The sequence below is a fragment of the Macrobrachium nipponense genome, chromosome 36 (genome assembly GCF_015104395.2).
Source record: "Macrobrachium nipponense isolate FS-2020 chromosome 36, ASM1510439v2, whole genome shotgun sequence".
Classification (NCBI taxonomy): domain Eukaryota; kingdom Metazoa; phylum Arthropoda; class Malacostraca; order Decapoda; family Palaemonidae; genus Macrobrachium; species Macrobrachium nipponense.
In genome coordinates this window covers 61,728,098-61,745,597 of record NC_087220.1, presented here as the reverse complement: position 1 = coordinate 61,745,597, position 17,500 = coordinate 61,728,098, and the positions used below count along the sequence as shown (strand labels likewise).

General features: G+C 37.5%; 1 protein-coding gene and 1 pseudogene across 2 annotated transcripts in view; one reads left to right on the top strand and one right to left on the bottom strand.

Annotated features, from left to right (window-relative positions):
• The window catches only part of LOC135203768 (uncharacterized), a 90,709-nt gene extending 75,847 nt beyond the window's left edge, over positions 1 to 14,862 (top strand). For both annotated transcript variants that reach the window (XM_064233730.1, XM_064233729.1), the window contains exons 2-4: positions 3,733 to 3,880; positions 4,960 to 5,066; positions 11,828 to 14,862. In XM_064233730.1, coding sequence (XP_064089800.1) covers positions 3,735 to 3,880; positions 4,960 to 5,066; positions 11,828 to 12,651 — 1,077 coding nt within the window. In that variant the 5' untranslated portion in view covers positions 3,733 to 3,734 and the 3' untranslated portion in view covers positions 12,652 to 14,862. The remainder of the gene's footprint in view (positions 1 to 3,732; positions 3,881 to 4,959; positions 5,067 to 11,827) is intronic.
• An 810-nt stretch (positions 14,863 to 15,672) lies between these two features.
• LOC135203470 (protein O-linked-mannose beta-1,2-N-acetylglucosaminyltransferase 1-like) overlaps positions 15,673 to 17,500 on the bottom strand; it is a 32,603-nt pseudogene continuing 30,775 nt past the window's right edge.

Here is a 17,500-nt window from a genome sequence, read left to right as displayed (position 1 = left end):
GCAATAACTCACTCATCTACCTCCCCGCCATCTTCACCTTCGGAGGACTTTATCTCTTGTTTTATCAGCTGCAGATAAGCCCACTTAACTGCGTTCTTACTCAAGTCAAAAATGACCCAAGCCCGGAACTCAAGTCAGTTTTAGGGGCTCCAAAGAATAGTATCAAAACATAGTACTATGAATCAAGCACCAAAACATAGTACTATGCCCCAGCTGCCAAAGCATAGTACCAAAACACGGTACTATGAATCAGGCTCCAAAGCATTGTGCCAAAACATAGTACAGTACTATGACTCAGGTTCAAAAACATTGTACCAAAACACAGGTACTATGAATCAGGCTCCAAAGCATTGTACCAAAACATATTGCGGTACTATGAACCAGGCTCTAAAACATTGTGCCAAAACATGGTACAGTGTGACCCAGTCTCCAAAGCATAGTACCAAAACACAGTACTATGAGAATCAGGCTCCAAAACATTGTACTAAAACATAGTACAGTACTATGACCTAGAATCCAAAACATGGTAGTACAGTACTATGACTCCGGCTCCAAAGCATAGTACAGTACTATGACTCCGGTTCCAAAACATAGTACAGTACTATGACTCAGGCTCCAAAGCATAGTACCAAAACACAATACTATGAATCAGGCTCCAAAACATTGTGCCAACACTTAGTACTATGACTCAGGCTCCACACTAATTCTATGAACTTAGGTTCAACAACATTGACTCAGACAATTCGAGACAACGTATAGCTTAAAGCTAGAGCAACATCTCCGTTGTCATCTGCAAGGCAAACTGTAAGCACTGGTTACTGCTCCCTTCCCCTTCCCTTCCCCCCCCCCAAAAAAAAAGGGCTTGGTAGAGTTAGGCCTAAATCGTAGGCAATTTCTTCTACTCTCGACTTTCTCTATCATTTTCCTTATATCATTTTATATTATTTTTCATCCAATCGTACTCAGATCCCCGAACACACTAACAAAGACAAAAGCAATGTCAACAAAAACAAAATTGTAACAAAGACAACAACAATAACAACAACAGCAACAACAAAAACATAAACAACCACAACACAATCGTACACACACAAAAAAATAAATAAACACAAGAGAAAAATATTTAGGTCAACAAAATGAAGAATCACGCGAGACTTCGATGACGGAAATCAACATAATTCAGGACGAGAGAGAGAGAGAGAGAGAGAGAGAGAGATAGAGAGAGAGAGAGCATACCATGTGCTAGGCAAGATTACAGTTCAGTCTAGGGATTCAGAGAGAGAGATATATATATATATATATATTATATATATTATCCTATATATATATATATATATATATATATATATATATAGATATATTAAAGTCTGGAATCAGAACCCACGAACTCGTCTTGGGGGGAGGAGGAGGAGAAAGGGGAGGAGGGGGAGGAGGAGGAAGGAGGAGGCTCTTGGGTGTAAGGTGAGGTGGCGGCAGTCAGCAATGTCTTTCTTTCTCTACCTAGTGAGATCAAGTCTCTCTCTCTCTCTCTCTCTCTCTCTCTCTCTCTCTCTCTCTCTCTCTCCAGTCCATTTATGCACTATAGTATAAACAGCCTTCAAAGGTTACGAAGGACCTTTCCCATTTTTGGGGGGGAAATATATTACAGTTAGTTTTCCTACGCCCACGCTATAAGGACATAGGCCTAGTGAATGTTGGCCTATGTCGTATATAAAAATCCTATAACTCTCTTCGTTATCGAAAAATGTTTTCAGAGACTTTGTTTGTTTCCTGTAATGCATTGAAACGTCCTCATTCAAAATATATTCTAAAAACGTTTTCCATACATTAGGCCTAAAATGGGGTCATTTTGGTAATATACTTTGACAAACATACTTTTGACAGTATATTCCAGTATACTCAGAAAAATGTTTTAATATACAACTTAAAAACGTTTCCCCTAATACATACCCACCTCATGAACGTCACTACGCCCAGGACTGCTGTACCCCAATACCCACATGAAACATTACATACGAGTGGGGCACTTCTTTGGTATACCTGTTGTTGCCTGAAGGTGGGTGTGTCTTTGTGGGTTGGGGGAGGGTTTGGGGAGGGGGGTTTGTTATAACGGGGTACGAAGGCAAGAGGGGCATTGGCATGCACGCCGGCTAGACACCGCCCCTTCCCCCCTTTTCCTCAAGGGGGGGATGAGTAGTTCAGAAAACCATACGAGGAACGTTGCTATGAAAGCCAATCTTGACTACGTTAATTAAAAAGACTAGTAAAGACCCAGAAAAGAATAGGCCTACAGAAGGATACCATTTTTTGTTTTTTTGTTTTTTGTTATGTCTAGGAAGGAAAGACTCGCTATGAGTCTAGGTCATCACCTTGTCATCTCCTTCTCTCTCTCTCAAGAAGGATATCGCTTTACGTTTCGGCCGAAAAAACCCCAAATATGTAATGAATCTCATCTCCATAACATTACAACACTCCAGTAGAGCAATGACTCTCTCTCTCTCTCTCTCTCTCTCTCTCTCTCCTCTCTCTCTCTCTCTCTCTCTCTCTCTCAATGGGCTTCCTTTCCAGTCTGCAACATAACGGTCTAGATCACACAAAGTAGCCGTTTTCTTTGATGGCGTTTTCTTCTCCTTTTTCAATAAAATAAGCCTCAAATAAGGACATCACACAATGGCCATTGTTTGAATACATTCTTTACACCCTCCTACACAAGCACACGCACACATACACCCTCTTACACGCGCACAAACACAAAAAACAATCAAATCAAGTTATCCCTTTGAGGAAATCGCGCTAAGCACAATAAAAGAGAGTTCCCACCACCACCACATGCCTTTAGTCCGGCGAAGGACGTGTTTGTAAGCAAGGTCTCTCTCTCTCTCTCTCTCTCTCTCTCTCTCTCTCTCTCTCTCTCTCTCTCTCTCTCTCTCTCTCTCTCTCTCTCTCAGAGGACCTTGTTTGTAATGGAGAAGCCTTCGCATACGACCTTGCATACTTTAATAAAACGCACGGGCGACTTTCGCCCCTACGGAGGGAAGGTATCGGAGGGGAATCCACTTCCTATCGGTCTAGTCTCGAGGAAGCTGATGCCCTTCGTCTTGAGTCCACTGAGAGAGAGAGAGAGAGAGAGAGAGAGAGAGAGTTTTTTCTCTCAGGGTAGAGAAAGGTGCGTTACAGATGTCAGGGAGGGAGGGAGGGAGAGAGAGGAAGGAGCGTGGTAGGGAGGGAGATGAGAAAAGGAAGAAGTGGTACGGAGCCAGAATGGTTGCTGGGATAGGAGAGGAAAGGTGGATAAGGGGGGGGGGGTGAGAAGGGGGGGGAAGGGGGGGTGGGAAATGGAGGGTTTAGGATGGGGTTAGAGGGGGTTGAAGGGGGAGGGAGGGATCGGAAGGGGTAGGATAGGTTGAGACTAGCTACGAACTACGGAGGTGCTGGTGGTGCTGCCTTTGTTTCAACTGGTTGCATACGCGCTTTCTCTCTCTCTCTCTCTCTCTCTCTCTCTCTCTCTCGTTGCAAGAACAAAGGCAATTTCCCAGCTGCTTTCTTATATTATTCGTCTCTCTCCTTCTCTCTCTCTCTCTCTCTCTCTCTCTCTCTCCTCTCTCTCTCTCTCTCTCTCTCCTACATAAAGCACAGAGAAGCAGAGACCTCGTGTGCGCGCAATATCCCTAGACCAATGCAAATTACTTTTCGTCTTTGATTAACAATTTTTTAAATTCCTTTCTCCGACAGCTATGGCTTGCGGGAGCGTGTTCGCGACGGAGACGCAGCTGGGGAGGGACCTGTCCTCCTTAGACCTGCCCAGGAAGGACCTGAAGCCCGACAGGAACCGCCACCAGAAGGAAAACAGTCCTTCCAAGAACGCGGCTACCTCCTACAGGTGAGAGAGAGAGAGGATCAACTTGTGGAAGAAGTAGCTATGAAAGGAGAGAGAATAACTGAGAAAAGGTGGCTGGAGAGAGAGAGAGAGAGAGAGAGTCTGGTAGTAGTTAGGTTAACTGCTTGGCTATGGCAGGGAAACTCAATTATTTTCTTGGACAATAAAAACAATCTATTTGAAATAAGACTCATTTTGTCATCGAAATATACGAGGGTAAATGTTTTTGACTTATGATATATGTAACAGAGATTAACTTCTTTTGACAAATACATTGAAAATTAACTTTTCTAAAAACGTATGGCATAGAGGATTAACTCCCGTACTTTTGACGGAATTAATAAGAAATTACTACTTTTCAGAAATAAAATACATAGCTAACAACTTCTCATACTACTTTCAACAAGATAAAATATATAACAAGTTCTCAAAATCGCAGTAAACTCTAACCACAAACTGACAAACTTAAGTAGAAAATATAGTAGCCGTCAAAATTCATTGAAGTCGAACAGGGCACATGAAAAAGCAGGTACCAAAACGGCTGAAGTAGGTCTGAACCTTCTATAATAGGCCTAGCCAAAACAGCAGCACTAACAGCGGCAAAAGCGACATATTACAAATTCCCAAAAATAAAAAGGACACCAAACGCCATCATCAACAATCAACCTGAACAGGGAAGGCTAAAAAGTTTTATAAGTCTAAACGTCATAGGCCTAGTCAATTTAAAAATGTTTAAGTTCTAAAAGCAGTATTAATGGCACTAACTGCAGTGAAAGCTGCAGTAATAATAAAAAATCCAAAAAAACAAAAATGATATCACACGCCATCAGCAAACTTTAACTTTGAACATGGAACACGAAAAAGTAATAAACCAATCGGCTATACGTTTAAACCCCTAGGCCTATCCAACATAACAGTAACACCAGTTGCAAAAGCGGTAATAATAACTAACAACAGCTGTAATAGCAGTAATAACAGCAACACTAACAGCAGTAAAAGCAGCATTAGTACTAATTCCAAAGAGTAGAAAGGACACCAAACGCCATGTTCAAGTTTTAATCTTTTTTTGTACCATTCCTCAGGGTTGGAGGCAACGCGCACGAAGCCATAAGATTCCTACAGGCGGAGCATGAAGCAGTGCTTTCGGGACTACACCTGCAAATTAAACAGCTGCAGAAGCGGTGCGATGGTTAGTATCTCTCTCTCTCTCTCTCTCTCTCTCTCTGTGTAGGTAAGTTATAGGCCTATGTACCCCTGTATTCCAACATGTAAGTTTAAAAAGCTAGACTATCATATTTTTATTTGCACATTTATCTCGTAGGCTTAACTGAAATTGATCTAGTAGGTCTAACTGAAATTAATTTTGATATCTCTGTTTCACGTAAATATGAATCTTTAAATTTATTGGGAAAGCATTAACCAGTTCACAAAATCAATATGCTAACATTATTTTCAAATCTATATAACACCGATTATTACTAAAAGATTCAATATAAATAAATAAATATATTTTTTCACATTTGTAAGAAAGCTTATAAATAAAATACACTTAAATAAAATTAATTAACATTAATATGGTAATCAGATTAAGACAACAATTCACCTGTTTTCACACGGACCGCTGTAAAAACAAGAGCCCGTGATATATATATATATATATATATATATATATATATATATATATATATAATATATATATATATATATATATATATATATATATATATATATACACTAATACGTATTTAATCAGTTAGTATGATGTAAATGTAATATAAGGAATTTGTTAGATTCACATCGCAAAGAAGGCCTGTGTTTTTAAATGTATTGAATCATTAATTTACGGTCATATTTCAAGTAGTGTGGGCTGAGGTGTACAATAAGTGTAGGTGTTGGTATTGTTGTGTGTGTATGACTAGTGTAATACGGGTGCTTGTGTGTGTATGTTTATGCTTAATGTATCACCGATTTGTGTATATATGTATGTATGATGTCTGTATGTATATCGACGCATGCGCAATACATAACCAACGCAACAGCAAATCTTAACATCCATCATTACACGCCAAAGAGAGAGATATATATAAAAAAAGCGTTACGGTCATGCCTTCAAAAAACACACACCATTGTTACGTAAGGTCTTCTCACAAAGAAGAAGGAGTGTTACGTAACAGAGCCGTTCATCATTAAATGAGCCACAAATGGCTCAGATATGTCTTTCGAATAAAGATGTAACACTGAGGCATTATCTTTTGGGAGGGTTCAAACTAGTCTTATAAGTCTATAGGCCTAATTGTTTTTATCACTAGTGATTATTCGTGTCAGTTTTAATGTGGTTTACTTACACTGTGTAAGTTTTACATATATATATATATAATATATATATATATATATATATATATATATATATATATATATAGCCACATTAAAATTATGACCAAAATCAGTTTTAAATAATAGGCCTATAGACATATGATAGGACTAGGATTTAATCGCCAATATATATATTATATAATATTATATATATATATATAATTTTTTATTTTTTTTATTTATATACATATATATATATATATATATTATATATATATATATATATATATATATATATATATATATACACCACTAAATTTAATTCGCGTTTATAGGACATTCTTCTAAGATTTATTCATAGCACAATTTGCCTAGCACCGATTCCTCGTTTCCCATCTTACCTCAGCCTATATTACTTAAACCCTCACTCCTCTCATTTTCCTCATTTCTTACTCCTCACTCTTCTTCCCCACACAATTCCCGAGCAACAAAAATGTTTCCAGAGCCAAGGAAATAAAGAATTGGACATTAGTCTTTGTCGAAAAAGACTCTCGTGTTGTTGATGAAGGTCTTGTTAGACCTTGGTCTTAGTACTATAAGCTATACAGTCAGGTAGTGGCGATGATACGGATGTTAGGTCTAATTTCTCAAGCGTATTTCTGAGCCCTTGTCAAATTTGTAGTAGAGACTCAACTCTCTCTCTCTCTCCCCAATCGCAAGACGATAATACAAATATAGGTCTAATTTATCTCTCGTATTTTTGTAAGCCTTGTCAGATTTGTAGCAGACTGCATTTAGCATTCTCTCTCTCTCTCTCTCTCTCTCTCTCTCTCTCTCTCTCTCTCTCTCTCTCTCCTCGGCAGCAGCAGCATCACCAGCCCATTCACCATTCGCATGAATACGAAAATGTGGCCCAATCAATACGTTCCCATCATGGATCAAGAGCCGTCCCACTTTCCTATTCAATTGCGCGCTGATGACATCCATCAGTCAGCTGTGACTTCGTGAATGAAAGGTGCAGCCGTTGGAATACATTGTATGAGTAAATGACGACGAGTGAATTTATTAGTGCAGCGGAGCGCGAAAGTTTGTTTGGGAAATGTATTAGACGGATAAGAAGACGATTAGGCCTATAGGTCTATCGTAACTGTTGGAAACTCATGGAATGAAAAAAGTGAAAATGTTCATAAAGTGCGCATGACGGAGAAGACAATTAGGCCTATGTGTCTTACGAAGATGCTGGAAACTACTAGTTAAAAAATGTTCTTATATTGTGAGAGAGAGAGAGAGAGAGAGAGAGAGAGAGAGAGAGAGAGATCCATGTAATCCAACAAGAAACTTACGTAAGTGCAACGGACAATTACTCGCGGAATTCGTGCGGAGAGACGAGACGAACTAAACCCCGACTCATTTACGCTACGCTAAACTTTAGGAGCAGAGCAACAACAATTCCTGGAAAATACACTGAGAGAGAGAGATGAAACAACTATACTTTCTCACACAGGAAACGTTTATTTCCACAAGAGACTCCGGGAGGGAAGGTTTAGTATAGGTGTCTGAAGTTATGCTACAGTTACTCGGAAGTAGACTATACGAGTACATATATATATTCTCTGCTGGGCGTGACGATGTATCACGTAGGCTAAAGACCTTGGGTTTAACCACTAGCATTTATATATATATATATATATATATATATATATATATATATATATATATATATATATATAGAATAGATATATATATAATAGAGTATAGAGAGAGAGAGAGAGAGATGAGAGGAGAGAGAGAGAGAGAGAGAGAGAATATGAAGTAACACCCCCCCGCCCCCCTCTCTCTCTCTCTCTCTCTCTCTCTCTCTCTCTCTCTCTCTCTCTCAGCGAAATGAAGAATACATTACATATTAAAAAATACGTACTTTCAAAACCAAGTGCAATATGGTTTAAATAGGCTTAAATAAGCAATAAAAGATAAGACATTAAATAGACCGAGAATGTGCCATCCTTCTACAATAACCACTCACGACACCAACAAAACAAAGACGATCTATAATTCACAGCCAATAACAAAGGAGAAAATAGTAAGAAATGTCCTTCGGTAAACCACAATCAGTACGTAATGGCGCGAAGGTCACTAGGCTCGTAACTCAAGAAAGAAGAAGAAGAAGAAGACGAAAAAGAATGGCAACATATCACCACGACGACTTCACCAAGCAATCATTTATAACAGCCACAAGTAACTCGCTGTCCTCATCGATCTGGTCACACTGAGAGCGAGCTTCAGAGAACTAAACTCAACACGTAAAAGCTCTCAATGACATTACACATGACTGTACTGTCCCTTACACTCTAGGCGAATTAATCAATGTTGCACCTGTCATTAAACTTGTTCGTAAATTGTTTATTAAACTTGCAATTTGGGCGAGTGTGAGAGAATGCAAAACACAATATAACCGAGGTTGCATTGCGCATTGCTTTGTTCATATGTTAGGAGTGTTCAGCAATGTTGTTATCTTGTTTATGTTAGGAACGTAACTAATTTTAAGATTGCAACGTGACTGTTCATTTTAGGAGCGTAACTACCTAATTTTAAGGTTACAACGTGACTTTTCAGTCAATTATATAAAGTACGTACAGTATACTATGACGTTTGCCTTATCCAGTCACTACCTAATACCAGACAATTGACAGCTGAACTTCCTGCTCTTCTTAAGAATATAAACTGATTTGGAAAATCATTTGAGTAATAAATATAGCTTAAAGAAATGCGCTACGACTAAAAGCAAAACCCAACATAAAACTTTAATGTTCAAGATGAAATATAACTGTCTTGTACTCTTAAGAGCTCAGTGGTCCTTTGTTTGAGGCTAAAAACTTACTTATGGCCTCCTAAATCTATTTTTCTATTCCGGCTGCCAACCGTGAAACACATCATTTGCGAGTGGGTGTCATCCATACCGCTAATGAACACGGGCAATTACTGTAGTGAGACTGAAGGCCACAGAAAATCGTATTTTACTTGGAAGCCTTGTAGCAAGGACCCCACCCTTACATATAGACCTTATCAGAGCTAACTTATAAATGTGGGACCATTCTCAAAATCCCTCAACTCTAACCTGATTTTTGGACATTTTGTCATTTTCTTCTTTAAAAAGTGAACCAGATTCTGTACTTATTTTAAGAATGGAAGGATTAACAGAGAGAATGAAAGGCTCAACAGAAAGAATGGAAGGATAAACAGAAAGAATGAAAGGATAAACTGAAAGAATGGAAGGATAAACAGAGAGAATGGAAGGAAAGGCCATAATGGGAAGGAAAAGTCATAATGGGATGTAACGCCAAAGAGGCGCACTTGTCTCATTGGATTGAAAGTTTATAAATGACCAACTTCCCTTGTAAAAGAGGGAGATTCAGATTATAGGACACCAAAACACACATGATATAGGAGAGAATTCAATAGCACAGCAGGCACAAGAAAGAAACGGTCATCGAAACAAGTTTTTTTTTTTTTTTTTTTTTTTTTTTGGTTAAAGCACGACTCACAATGCACGTCCGACTCCTTATCTTGAAAGATACTGACGCCTTTGCTTGAGGTAGACTTCATCAATAGGTTAACCCTTTACCTAATACTTGTCAACTTAGTGTTTATTCATTTCTTTATTTACTTTTCGCTAGCTGTTATTAACTGTATGAATTATCGTAACAAATCCAGATGGGAAAAATCGTCATTATCCAAAATTTGCTAGTAAAACCTGCCTGCCACAAGCCTACTATGACAATACATAACCTAGGCCCTAGTAGTTACGGGATAGTACTTTAGGCGGGTCTCATAATGAGATAGGTAATAAGCCTCTTAGTAAATTTAACAACCTTTGATTTAAGCTTAGTTTCATCGGTAGGCATACCCTATTAAGATTCGAAAGATAAAAAATCGAGTAGAGATACCTAGCCTACTAGGTACCTAAGTAACTACCTATAGGTAGGTATCCGGCCTAGTAGCTTAATAGGTATACAGATTAGTGGGTTAGTAGGTAATTCTCTTTATTCTTACCAGCATCAGTAAAACATTCAAAATGACGCTGTAGCCTGACGGTAAATATTCTTAAACAAACTTCAATGTCCGACTCATGGAGGCCCTAGGATAAACTAGGTACATCTGGGTAGACTATTAAAGTTACGGCGCTTAATATATGAAATCCGGCTTTCCATTTGGCCTTGGCTTTGTAGATATTATAAAGTTTAAATAACGGTGTTTTTTTTTGTATGGAACACCTTCACGAGATTTAAAACACGAAATTCAGTCATAAGAACACAATAAAAAAAAAAAACAAAGTTCAAGGATAAGTGACGATCGCCAGGCAACAACAGCCACTTTTTTATTATTAACAATTTCGCAGGAACCGTTCAATGTCATAAAACTGTACTCTTAAAATAATTACACATAGATGAATAATCCACTTTACGTAATTTGACGTTTATGTGCCTAAATTTATACAGTAATCAGTACCATACTCCTTAATTAAACCCTCTGCCAGCATAAAACGGTTAAATATTTATTTTTAAATGTATTATTAATTTATATTTATAAAAGTAATATAAGGAACACATCCCCTGCGGCAAAGTGTAAACAAAAGGGTGATTTGCCACTTTGCTTCTTCTCTAAAATACCCAAAACGTGGAATTCACTAACTCGTCAATATAGATATGTGTAATTTAAAGTACTTTTATTACCTTAATACCCGTAATTAACTCTTGTCTCGTTATTTACATTAAAGAAAAGCAGCGATTATAATAAGTAAAGAAGCAGTCTCATTATGATTATACTTACTCGCTCCAGATATCTGAGATTTAAACTTAATACCCATCTCTGTTCACTTTGTAGAATGGAATGGAATATAGAGTTTAGGCCTAAGAGGTCACTCAACGCTGGAAAGGAAATTGAGAGTAGGTAGGTTTGAAAGGTGTAGTAACAGGAGGAAAACCTCAAAGCAGTTGCACTATGAAATAATTGTTAGGAGAGGGTGGATAAGAAGAAGGAAGAAAGATAATATGAATGGAGGTACAGTATCAGGAATGAAAGAGGTTGCAGCTAGGGGCCATAGGGACGCTGCAAAGAACATTTTGTAATGCCTACATTACATCCCGTCAGGTGAACTGATCGCACTGCCATTTGCATATGTTCAAAGCTTAACTAACAACAGACGTATTTTATTGCTAAATATCTTGATATACTATCTGGTTTGAAGAAAATAAATCAGTTCAGTATTTTGTGAGCTGTAAATTCTGTTTGAGAGCATATTTTTCATGCAGGGTTTAGTTTCATCAGCACATAAAGTACGATAAGTTGCACCACGTTTCTTTAAATATGAGCTCAATATGCATAAAAACACTGTTTTACTATAATGCTTTTTTATTTCTCCATTAGGTACAGATATAACATAATTATTTGGTCAAATAACTTATCCTTCAATCTCAACTTATCCTTAAATATCAAAAATCTTTTAGATACCATTAACATTTTCTTTCATCAATCCTAAAACATATCTATTTTATTATTTTACTCCTATATGTTGAGATTTAAGTTAGCATTTCTGCTTTTTTTCATAAACAAATTAACATTTTATTTAAATTCTTTCAGATCTGCAGTTTGAGGCCCACCTACGACATGTTACTTTAACGGAAGAGGACACATGGAGGGCAAAAGTAGCAGAACTCAACAGGCTTTTAGAGGAACGAACTTCCCGTGTGAAACAACTGGAGGAACAGCTTGCAGAACAGCAGAAGTTACGCGAAGACGAACACGAACAGAACCGGTGGCGTGAACTACAACTCCAGCAGCAGCTGGAAGCAGGAGAGAGAAGGGTTTCTGACTTGAAGGGAGAAGTGGCTCGTCTTCGGGCCCAAGTGAAGGATCTTAGGGTATACAGCACGGCTCTTCGAACTGTTAGAAGCCGGGCCCCCTCTAATCGGGCATCTAACAATCGCTCCAGCACTGCTGTAACAACAACTACAACCGGTGCGCGACCTCCTTCCAGAAATTCTCGTTCGTCCGTGGGATCTTTGGACTCGCTGGAATCCTCGGGGCCAAAGAGCCTTGGATCAGAAGACGGAGAAGCAGGGTCATGGCGAGGTGCCAGACTTGGTGGAGGAGCGAGTACCATCCCATCACGACTACAAAGGTCAATTGGAGGGGGAGGTGGAGTCAGGGGTATCAAAGGTCCTCAGAGTCCAACTCGAAGGAGTTCAACCTTCTCCTTACCTCCAACACAGGCCTCACCTCCCTCATCAATGCCCCCTTTGGCATCTCTGCAGCCACAGAGGCCATCTTCGAGTGTCACTCTTCCTCCGATTAGTATGACTCAGAGTGTTGCTCGACACGTCAGGAAGCAGCTACGTCTTGGGTCGGCTCCAGCTTTAGACATTGACAGAAGTGAAAATAAAACATCCCGCGATCCAGCGTGACCCTGCCCAGCCTCGGCACCGGTGCGATTAATGCAGAGGGCTTCTTCCCAGAGTTCCCTGCCCCAAGCAACAGAGCCCGGGGTCGAGGCAGAACTAGCAGAAGCAACAGCACCAAAGAGAACTCGTCCAACCAGTCTTCGCAGTTGTAGAGTGTCTTGGGGACAGTCAAGGGACCAGTTGTATTAGTCCTAACTACAGTGAAACCAAGGACCAAATAATTCTGTAAAGTAGTGGTACAGCAATACTGTAAATATGTTACGTACTATTAGAGCGAAGAATTAGGTTTCCCTTATTATTGTGTTCATATAGCCATCACAAAAGAAATAGACAGAAACTAGCCAACGTAAAGTATCAGAACCAAATTCGACTTTAAAGAAGATTTTCTCTAAATTTCAATGTGGCCTTGTGCAAGCTGTGATAAAACAAAATGAGGACCCTCCAAAACACAAATCTACAAAGTTGAGATCAAGTGTCAAAATTCTTGAGGAATTTTTCAAGTACCGTATGTATAAACCTGAAAATTAACTACTCCACAACATTTAGGAATGATGTTGTTTGCTGAAAGTGGTGATATATACTGTGACAGTGGCATTTATATATAGTAAATGTGAAGTCTTTGTGTATGACAATGGGACAGTATGTATAAACAATAAGCATTTACATAATCTCCATTTTTTGAGAAGTAAAACAGTCATGGAACAGATTGTAATGCCTGTGTTGATTTTGCAAGAGTATTAAATTGTTGAGTAATGCGTAATTACTTAATTATCTGGCCAAATAGAATAAGAGTGGAATGCTTCAAGATAAGTTTGTGCATATAAGTACGTAATTCCTATTAGTGTGTGAGTGTGCGCTGGCCAGCATTCAAATGATTAACTTTGTGACTAAAAACAAGTGTCAAATGTATCCAAAATAAAAAAGTGATTCCAAGTAAATGTATCTGCCAACATTCAAATGAGTTACCATGAGACTGCAGTAATTAGAAAAGTGTCCATTAGAGATAGAGAAGAGAACTAAATGTCTGATCTAGTTTAGCAAGTCTCAAAGAAAGGGAGATTACAGTGGATAAGTGAAAACACAGATTAAATGTAAGTCTTGCTGGTTTTCCACACCCAATGAGAAAAATTTGTTAAATGTCACTTATTTACATTGTTTACAAAAACAATAATAAGTCATGACAATTACTATATGTATAAAATCTTCATAAGCTTTCATGTGTCAAACTATAAGCATGAATTATATTGTAAATTAAAAAAAAATTGTAAATCTACAAGAGATATAGGTTTACTTTTTGTATAAAAAAATCATTTATTGATATACATATATATACCATATATATCATGGTAATGTTTTATATTTGTGTATACCAAACATGAAAAATTATAGTTTAATGCAATATGTTATCTCTACAAAGGACCTGTGTCTTGTATACATAGTACACACATGTATGACAAAAGGTTGATGTCTTTCTGACGAATGACATGGGGGTCTGGCCTGTGACCTGAAAATGGTGTGTATTCATCCAACACATAAAAAAAAAGTCATTTTGTACCCTAGTTTAAGGCACCCAGACACTGGTCACTTTTTGAACTCTTGTGGTTAACACACTAACTCAGCCAAAACAAGATTGCTTGGACTTGAAACATATACGTACTACATAAATTTACAAAACAGCAGATTTCACTAAGGTATCATGTAATAGTGTTTTTACAGAATATTTAATAAGACATTCTTTGAGAACATTTGCAAATGGTTTTTCAACATATGCAGTAAATAACCATATAGTATACAAACACTAGTTCAACAATTTTTATGTTACAATATTTTATCAGTATGCTCTGACTAATATCAATTTTGGTTTTACAAACTATGTCAAAATATACACATTGCAGTGTGTATTTTTGACTGCAACTATGTTGAATATTTCATTAAAAACTAAATTCAATTTCAGCTGTAACAATGTCCAATAGTCTGTAAAGAGCAAATTCAAGTTTGGCTGTAACCATGTCTAAGAGTCCATTATAAGTAAATTCAATTTTTGGCTGAGAAAGTTTGATAGCTCAAAGATGATCAGAAAGGACAGCATCTGTGGTGCCCCAAGATTTCTCCTGAAGTCACGTGACCTAGTCGGGCAGTAGTCATGTATAGCTGGTTTGTATATTACATTTTTATTCATTTGGTGGGTTCAAATAAAAGTGATTTTGTTGACAAGATCATTTTGTTTTACCTTAAGAGACGAACTTGCTTGTGTGGTAAAAAAAAATGTGCTGTTTAAATCAAGTGATGAATAATTCTAAAGGATTTTTTCTTTGGCTGCAATTTGCATAGTTACCTGAACCTACTGGTTTCAGAAAAGGTATTCTTATACAGGCAGTCCCCGGGTTACGACGGGTTCATGTTACAACGTTCCGAGGTTAAGGTGCTTCTCAATTATATTCATCAGACATTATTTCCAGGGTTACGATGCATGTTCCAGGGTTACGACGGCTACAACGCTTATCTGGCAGATGAAATATGACACCAAAAATGCAAAATAATCAATATTTGAAGGTTTTTTTGATGAAAAATGCAATAAGAATGCAGTTTACATAGTTTTCAAAGTACCCAAAGCATTAAAAGTAAGGTTTTCTTAGGATTTTTTACGATGTTCGGCTTACGACAATTTTCAGCTTACGACGCGTCTCAAGAACGGAACCCCTGTCGTAACCCAGGGACTGCCTGTAAACACAACAGTAATGTTGTGACTACAGTGCAATATCTGTGGAAAAAATATCTTACTTGATGTTTGCGAAACTTAGGTTTAACTAAAAATGTCACAGCATAGCAATATTAACAATCATATTTTGCTGATCCCTATGCTATATGTTACTCTAATCAGTTGTTCAAATACTGTACAATTCCTTCCAAGACTACATTACAGACTTTTCTCACTCTAGATACAGGTACAGTACTAATCATTTCTATTCAAGACACATTACTCCACACATGTAGTATATATACATACATTAAAAATCTATTTACACTGCACCTGTATGGAGTATCTATAAACTCAATATCTACACTTACAGTCTACTGTACACCTCTTTCAAAAGATCTGTCTATAAATCCCTACAAAATGAAGAAGGTACCATCAACGTCCATGGCGTCTGCGCATGTAGTGGAGATTCTTCATTGAATATTCCTCTTCAGCAGATGAAGCAGGGACTCTAAGCCTGGATAAAATATAAAACATTTCAAATTTACAAAAGCTATTATTTATAAGAACATTTGTAAAGTCAATAAGTCTTCACATAACCAGTAAATGTACCTATTCTCAAAATAATTTTATCAGTACAATATTCCCAAAGTTATTGGATGGCTTTGTTACCTTCTACCTCCACTAGATTGGAGCGAGATAAGGTCAGTTGATTTTTTTTTATATCTAGCACAGAAAAATGCTGATTGTAAGAATGGGAAGTGTTGCATTTCTTTGGAATTTATATGTTCTTCACATTAACAAAAACGGTCCATTGTGAGAAGGTAACAAGCAATAGTGAACTACAAAAAATACTGACATTACTTTACAGCATTTGGAGACTACAAAGTCATGGTAGTCACTTGATTCCATAAACCACAAAAACTTGACCCGATATGGGAGTGAAATGTAACAGCAAATGCAACCATGTTTATTTACTTCATGCATTACAAAATTTTGTAGTTACTCAAAAGGAATCATATGCATCATGAAAACTATTGGTGGTAGCAAACTTAAAAGAATCTTTTGCTCATTATAGAAATAACTGAACTCTAATTTCCTGGCTTCTGAAATAGTACTGTTTTTAGTGGACTATTTCATTTTAATTGTCAAATACTCATAATAAACACTTCAGTTGTAATTTGGAAACTCACCTTGATATCCTACGGGTGCTGGACATCTTCCTTCTACGAACAACTTTCTCTGCCTCAAAAAGAAGCATCTCATCAGGAATCACCCAGTCGCTGCTCCCGGCTGAATATTTACTGTTTGATGACACGTTTTAAAATCATATGAAAATATAGTAACAAAGATAACATTGTAAAATTCAAATGTTTATCTAGTAAAATAGCCCACAGTCAGGCTGAACTATTAAAAACTTGTCCTGTAACCAATATATGTATTGAGAAAGTAAAGTAAAAATATAAAGTTAATGCCAAAGTAATGATGTAAAAGAAAATTCTACAATAAAATTTATTCCATTATAAAAAGTACCATATATACAGTACTGTAGTGTACTTTCTCACTTACCAAAACTCTGAAAGGGGACATCCAACAAGATAAAGAACCTTTCCATCTATTATGCTTCTTCCTCTTCTTGCCAAGTTTGCCAATGACTGAGAGTCCTCTAAGAGGCTCTGGTTAGCAATGTATTCAGATACAAGCCTGAATTCTGGATGTCTCCTGGCATAAGGCCTAATCCTCAGTCGCATGACTCCTTTGTAAAGTTCTTTTACTTCCTGGTCGTCTGTTCCTAAACACTAATGTCAGATAAAGACATATTAATAGAAAGAAAACAGTGACACAAATGTTAAGACTGATAACCTAATGAAGAAAACTTTAACTTGTACGTACTGGATTCACTACCACTGTACAGTATATGCAAGAATAATCATGATGTTTATTTCTCTTCAATTCATGTTTGTTTTCGTAGTTCTATCCAAGCCAAGTTTACATCCACATTTTCTTTTGATGAATGAAATGATTCCACTAACCGTTTGCATGAAATAGAAGCTGTTATAGCCATCAGATCTACTTGCCACACCCAGGTACAACACAAAAGGACCACTCTAGGAAAAAAGGAAATTTAAAAGCCACATGAATATTTAAGCAAGC